The sequence below is a fragment of the Sinocyclocheilus anshuiensis genome, unplaced genomic scaffold, assembly GCF_001515605.1.
Source record: "Sinocyclocheilus anshuiensis isolate Anshui unplaced genomic scaffold, SAMN03320099.WGS_v1.1 scaffold245, whole genome shotgun sequence".
In the NCBI taxonomy this organism is placed as follows: Eukaryota; Metazoa; Chordata; class Actinopteri; order Cypriniformes; family Cyprinidae; genus Sinocyclocheilus; species Sinocyclocheilus anshuiensis.
Window position 1 is genome coordinate 667605 of NW_015536478.1, and position 7161 is coordinate 674765.

General features: G+C 36.0%; 2 protein-coding genes across 3 annotated transcripts in view; both read left to right on the forward strand.

Annotated features, from left to right (window-relative positions):
- cunhxorf58 (chromosome unknown CXorf58 homolog) lies at positions 1 to 4149 on the forward strand. Its single transcript, XM_016459673.1, has 7 exons — positions 1 to 39; positions 831 to 925; positions 1094 to 1199; positions 2015 to 2137; positions 2233 to 2432; positions 2873 to 2963; positions 3559 to 4149. The coding sequence occupies exons 1-7, from the start codon at positions 19 to 21 to the stop codon at positions 3724 to 3726; spliced, it is 804 nt and encodes a 267-aa protein (XP_016315159.1). The 5' UTR covers positions 1 to 18; the 3' UTR covers positions 3727 to 4149.
- A 1208-nt stretch (positions 4150 to 5357) lies between these two features.
- The window catches only part of LOC107665727 (zinc finger Y-chromosomal protein 1-like), a 10894-nt gene continuing 9090 nt past the window's right edge, over positions 5358 to 7161 (forward strand). Inside the window, exons 1-3 of one of the 2 annotated variants that reach the window (XM_016456842.1) lie at positions 5358 to 5778; positions 6610 to 6654; positions 6756 to 6852. In XM_016456842.1, coding sequence (XP_016312328.1) covers positions 6786 to 6852 — 67 coding nt within the window. In that variant the 5' untranslated portion in view covers positions 5358 to 5778; positions 6610 to 6654; positions 6756 to 6785. The remainder of the gene's footprint in view (positions 5779 to 6609; positions 6655 to 6755; positions 6853 to 7161) is intronic. The other variant, XM_016456768.1, reaches the window with a different exon arrangement.

Genomic DNA, 7161 nt, shown 5'->3' on the forward strand with positions numbered 1-7161 from the left:
CGGCTCTTCAGGCTCCTGATGAACACTGTACGCTCAGCGGTAAGCTCTTATAACAATGTCTCTCCGGCAGAATTTTGTGTGTGAATTATTACAATGTTATTACATTATTATATTTCACAAATGATTTAAAATGTAACACATTGAACTGAACAAAACATTTTGAAGTAGAAAAAAATGAAATAGCATTTTCTTCTAAAATGTACTCCAACCCAAAAGGCATAAATAAATTCAACATGTATTTATGTTAATAAATGGTCTACTAATATTTTTTATTTTCTATATATTTTTTAAATATTTATAAAATTTATTTAAACCCAAGAAAATGCAATCACATATAGACAACAAATAAAGTAATTTTTTTTACGTGTGAACATCATATAACACATTTAAATAAGAAAATTACAATATTATATTTATAATAAATGACTATTATTATTTATTTTTTTTTCTTGACCCTGAAATACATTTTGAAATTTTGAAAATATGAAAGTTAAAACTAAATATATATTCATTTTCAAAAAGATATTTCACTGTTTCAATTAGAAGATATATTTAGCATATTTAAAATATATTTTGGCCATTTATTTATTTATTGCTGTATGGGAATAATCTTTGTTATATTTACAACTTCGAAACCTCGTAATGTTGGTTATTTTCACCAGAAAGCACTACTTACTCGGACCCCAACTTCAACTGTTTTACTGTAAATCAATACAGTTTATTTATTAGATATGAGGTTGATTGTTCTGTAACATTCCTGTCAGCACTTTCATTGGACTAAATTTGATCAAGTGTGTGTGTGTGTGTGTGTGTGTGTGTGTGTGTCTCAGGAACAGTGTCTGGCATCAGCAGTTCTGCGTCAGCTCAGTCCCAGAGAAGCTGAACTGCTGAAAGACCTCAGTCTGAAGTGCAAGATCAGATTCAGGTATGAACTTCATATAAAACATCATCGAGCAGCATTATAAGGTGGACCAGAAGCTGTCTTATGAAATAAAAGCCCTGCTTCAATCTTAACCCACTCTTAAAAAGATTTACTGGAACAAAACATGTGACAACTAGCCCCTGTCTCCCTGATATATTAACTTCTGTTCAGGTTTGCAGGTCCTCAGTTTCCACCTTCACTTGTCTTCAAAATTTTCCACACTGGAGGAGGAGGACACTATCTGTCTGGCAAAAAAGTCTTTTCTCCCTCCAACCAGGTCATGAATGCTGGTCCAGTGTTATTTCAGCATCACTGCAATATTAATATAGTTTTTATTAATATTTTCAATTAGTTTTTATTTTGTTATTTTACATTTTCATTTTGAGTGAGTTAAAAATTTTAATCATTTTGTTGTGTTTTTATCATTTTTGATTGTTGTTTTTTTTATATGTCAAGTTTTTATTTATTTTTATTTCAGTTTTAGTTTTAGTTATTTATCAAGTTAAGCTAAATTAAAATGAGAAATGTTGCCCTGGCAACTAGTTTAAATTAAAAAAAAAGTATTTTTAAATTTTTCGTTGTTGTTATCGTTATTTTATTTCAAGTGACATTTTATTTATTTATTTTATTTATTTATTTGTTTTTTTTGTTTGTTTTTTAGTTTTAGTTTTAACTATATAATCCTGTACTGGTCTTGGATCTGCTTTATTCTGATGCATCCTAGTTTCAGTTTTAGTTTGAGTTATTATCAAGCTAACTAAATTAAAACGAGAAATGCTAGTTTAAATACAAATATTTAAATAGATATATTTCAATATTTTTCCAGTTAATTTACAGATTTTATCATTATTTTTTTATGATCCAAGACCATTACTTCACCATTTATTTTATTTCAAGTAACAATTTTTTTTGTATAGTCTATAATCTATCTATAATCTATAATAATTTTTTGTATAATCTATAATCCTGTGCTGGTCTCAGATCAGTTTATTTTTATACATCCTAGTTTTTGCAGAAATAAAGAACGGTTTACTATGAGAGCAAAAAATGCATGCATTTTAATGACTGCACTATGTATGTCTGCATCAACAGGCCACAGCAGACACCTGCAGAATGATGGGAAACAGAGCATTTATGGATCTCATTTCAATGGATGAGTTTCACAGAGCCACCATTGAACCGCAAGATGTGATTTGCATGAGAGATTATATGCAGGTGGATAAAAAACACCCTTCAGGCTATATTCACAGCCCAATTCTGTGATGCAGTCATGCTGTTGTGTTGCTCGTTCACCCTTTTCTCCCACTCAGTATTCCAGCCACCTGGATGAGCTTCCAGCATGTGTAGGAGGAAGGGAAAACGGATGGAGGTTCCTGTCTCTGAAGGTGCTGTCCCGGGACGTCATGCTCAGAGAGGGTGTGAAGCCAGGAACAAGAGGCAGGTTGAAGACGGTATTGCCGTTTAGACGTCTCGCCCGCTCTCATTTTGCTGGACAGCAGCTCTCACACAGGTATTCAGTTTCAGCTTGTATTCTAGTCTCTAACAAAAGTCTCACTCTTGGACCCCAGAAACAAACCAAATGCCAAAGTTAAAGAATAATATAAATAAAAAACTAAGGAATAGTTCACCCAAAAAAAAAGACAATTTGCTGAATTTTACTCATCCTCGTTCCAAGATGTAGATGAGTTTGTTTCTTTATCAGATTTGGAGAAATGTAGCATTGCATCACTTGCTCAGCAATGGATGCTCTGCAGTGAATGGGTGCCGTCAGAATAAGAGTCCAAACAGCTGATAAAAACATCACAATAATCCACACCACTCCAGTCCATCAATGTAGTGATGCTACATTTCTTCAAATAAAGAAATAAACTCATCTACATCTCGGATGGGCACATTTTTGGGTGAACTATTCCTTTAACATTATTCTGATGTGTCTTTCTCACATTACAGAGGTTCCCGGGTCTCTACACGACAATCTGCCTGTGCTCAAAACACTGCGGCTCGCAAGAGACGCCTCTACGGCCTGAGTGAGGCTGAAAGAGTATGCTTCATTTTTATAATACTTTTAAGATGTAGTTTTTGCATCTGTCTAAACATAGTCTTTGGTTTCCCATCACTTTTAATGCCAACTGTAGAATAAAAGTAACCTCAACACTAGGCTAAATAGACCAAAAAGTTACTTTACAATAAGATTCCATTTGTTAACATGAGTTAACTACATTAGATAACATTAATGAAAAAATACTCCTATTGCATTTATTAATCTTAGTTCATTTCAACATTAACTAATATATTTTAAAAAGTTGTAATATATTATAATATTATTTAATAGACTTGAGCTAACATGAACTAACAGTTGTATTTTTGTTAACTAACACAAAAAAGATGAATAAACATTGTAAGTAACAAATGGTTTGTTCATTGTTAGTTAGTGTTAGTTAATCCATTAACTACTGTTAACATATGGAACCTTATTGTAAAGTGTTACCGATATATATCTAAAATATACAAAGGCGACAGTTGAGAGGACACAAACTAGGTGACAGAAATGGAGAAAAAATAGATTAGAAAAATGACATGTTTATGAAATTATTGAAATTATGATTTATGTGAATTTGCTCTGGGACCAAATACAGTTTGCTGAGAAAGTGGACATCAAGATCGTTCTGCCATCAGTCGAGACGGAAGACTACAACTCATCCGAGTCTGAATGGGAGGAAGAGGCTGAGAAACTGTGCAACTGGTCAAAACAACTGAACATAGATGCTTTAGAAACACCTGCATTCATTCAGATGGAGAAATAACATTTTACACTAGGAGATGCACTGATTTAGGTTTGATTTTCAGTAAATACTACAACCTAGTGCATTATTCTGAGATGCTTTAATTGAAAATTAATGTTACCTGTGCAACTGGTCAAAACCAACTGGATATCGATGCTGTTGAAACACCTGAGCTCGTGTAAATGGAGAAACAATGTTTTATAGTTGTAGAGGTCCGGATTAATGTCAACACATGGTGACAGTATTTGAACATTTTGGCTCTTGCTTTATCCCACTTCTCATGCATGCACTCTCTAAAGACTGTACTGTACAGTAGTAATTTACTGCAAATTTTTAATTCTCATGAAATATATACACCACGTGCATCGAGTTGCATCCAAGCATGACCAGAAGATGTATTGCATCATTCAAACCTTATGCACAACTGTTTGTGTGTTGCCTTAATTTCCAGACTCTCATCTTGTTGCAATCTTTTGCAAATTAAAGAAACATGCATGTCCATCAATAATCTGTTCATATTTTTTAGTGTCATATTCGTAAGTCCTTATGCCTCCATTTTTATCTATTTGCATGCATGCACACCTGCTAAACATGAAACAAAAATCCTCATGCAAGGAAAAAATAAAATAATAAAATAATGAACCTGTTTTCACTAAATATGGGATAAAACTAAAAAATGCCAGTTTTTCAGTTGTGATAATGTATTCAATGAACTACTGTGATGCCCATGTTTAAAATTTGTGAGTTTAATATTTTATATAATACTTTGTGGGCATGAAAACATAGAATGACCCAAACAGTGGGCACTTTTAAGGGCCAAAATAATGAAAAACATACATCGTTAATGTTAATACTTCAGTAAATGTAGTTTAAACAGTGAGATAAAAAGATGCTTATGCAGTTGGAATTTCTATTGAAAAATTACACCATGCATACATGATCAAAAAACTATTAAATGTGAAACAAAAAAGCCTCTTGCAAGGACAAAAAAAAAAGTATTTTATTTAAAATAATATGTGACCCTGCCTGGACCACAAAACCAGTCATAAGTAGCACGGGTATTTTTGTAGCAATAGATAACAATAGCCTGCATTGTATTGGTCAAAATTATTGATTTTTCTTTTATGCCAAAAATCATTAGGATATTAAGTAAATATCATGTTCCATGAGGATATTTTGTAAATTTCCTACTGTAAATATATTAAAACTTAATTTTTGATTAGTGATATGCATTGCTAAGAACTTCATTTGGACAACTTTAAAGGTGATTTTCTCAATATTAAATTTTTTGCACCCTCAGATTCCAGATTTTCAAATAGTTGTATCTCAGCCAAATATTATCCTATCCTAACAAACCATACATTAATGGAAAGATTATTTTTTTTAGCTTCCAGCTGATGTATAAATCTCAATTTCACAAAATTGACCCTTATGACTGGTTTTGTGGTCCAGAGTCACATTTTGAGTTGGGTTTAGAGATAGGAAGAATGTTTAAAGAAGAAAAGAAAGAAAAAAAAAAACCACCTGGGATGTTTCATAATAAATTGCCAGTCTTTCGGTTTGGATATTGTGACAGATGAACGGATTTGATTTCCATCGCTAAAATTTGTGCACTAAATATTTTATTTAAGACAGGTGATGTGGGCATGAAAATGCTGTGCCAACCAGTGGGCGCGTTTAAGGGCCAAACAAGGAAAACATACATCTTTGATATTAACAATTAGGCCAATGATGTTTAAACAGTGCGTTAAAAGCATGCTTATGCATTTGGCACGATCATTTTCGCTGTCGCTCGCCGTTAGCTTCGCTTTCTCCGGGTAAATGTTGTTCACCGGCCTTCCGCGTTTTCCTGCGGCTCTGCGCAGTGACGTGTCGCGCTGACGGCGGCTCGCGCTGTGGCGGAGCAGCGGGCTGCAGCGCGTCTGTCTGCGGAGCTCCGCCCTCGCTGCGCACTGCGCGGCCCGCCCAGCGCCCGCTAACTCCCGCTCCAGCCCTGCCCGAGTCTGGGGGAATCCGACGGCCTGCCTGCCTGCCCGGGGAAAATCTGGAGGCCGCCCCGCGCTTCGATCTACGGTAAGCGCGCCGATACCGACGAACCGGACCGCGCGGGTTTCATCCCACCCGCTCGTTGCACACGCGCGTCAGGTTTATGCGCGGTTATTGCACGTTTTGTTGCATTGTGTTGCGCGTCGCGGCTGGAGACGCGAGGCCTCGGATTGGCCGCCGGGCCCCGGGCCTTACGCAGGCCGCAATCGGGCCTGAAGCGCTGGGGGGGTGGGTTATTGTTTATAAATGCCCCTGCATGCACGCGACACCAAACGCCCCTTTGTTTTTAAAGCAAAGCTCGCGCGTATGCATACGTGGGAATCAAACGCGCGATGTGTTATGGCTCAAAATGGCGCGCGCAGGGCAGGCAGGTTTTGTTTTCAGTGGAAGAGGGAAATTATGGTCACAAGGCGCCATGATTATGTCCGGTTTCAGGTGCTGAAATACGAGGAAACCTTCAGCGCGCGGGGGGTGGGAAGCTTCGGCGCGCGCTGCTGCTGCACGCATTCTTCTCAAATGCATGAAGCTTCGAGTGTTTCCTGACATGCACGAAGCGTTTAATGCATTTTGCGTTGCGTTTAAAGACGTGTTGCATCATTTTATTAAATGCACAACCGTTTATTGGTGCTCATTTTTAATTTCCAGTCGCTCTTCTTGTCGTAGTCATTTGCAAATTAAAGGGACATGCACGTCCGTCAATAATCTGTTCATATTTATTATTAGTGTTATATTCATAAGTCTGTCTGCCTCCGTATTTATCTGTCTGGCTGTTCGCATGCACGCTTGTCTGTTCAAACCTGCATGTTTACATTATGACAACTAGTTCTTGAAGCCTGTCGCATTGTATGATCCTCCCAGTTCTTATGCTATAAAGGCTCCATTCTGTGTTTACTTTTTATGAAAGTAATTCTACTATAAATGATTGTTTAACTCTTTTATTCTCTTTTTGTCATCAATGGTCTCTATCAGACATTCTGGATGAATTGTGTGTGTTGTTGTGATAGTTGTGCCGTGGCCAATGAAGAATAAAGACGATGGATGAGGAGGTGACAAGGCTTGCTCTCCGTTCCCAAGAGCCAAAGATTATACTGCATGGCTCAGGTAATAAAGAAACCGTGACGTTTGCGCACTCACTCATTTGTATGTCTGGAACACTTAATGCCAATGTTGTGTTATTATCATTCTAGAGAGCATTTGATTGGACAAAACCGTATTTTTGATTACAGATGAGAGAGAATGTAAATATTGAATTGATATTTTTATAATGAAATTTTTTTTTACATTTTCAGGAATATTTCAGGAATGTGAATATGAATAATAATTCTAAATACAAATAATTTTCTTTAATAATGTTGAATAATAATTTTATTTATATATATATATATATATATGTGTGTGTGTGTGTGTGTG

What these genes read in the sequence shown, in the direction of transcription:
- cunhxorf58 (XM_016459673.1), top strand. Translation starts at nt 19, where the DNA reads ATGAACACTGTACGCTCAGCG. An exon ending in GGACAGCAGCTCTCACACAG is followed by an intron (nt 2,433 to 2,872) that starts GTATTCAGTTTC and finishes CTCACATTACAG; the next exon opens with AGGTTCCCGGGTCTCTACAC. An exon ending in GCCTGAGTGAGGCTGAAAGA is followed by an intron (nt 2,964 to 3,558) that starts GTATGCTTCATT and finishes GACCAAATACAG; the next exon opens with TTTGCTGAGAAAGTGGACAT.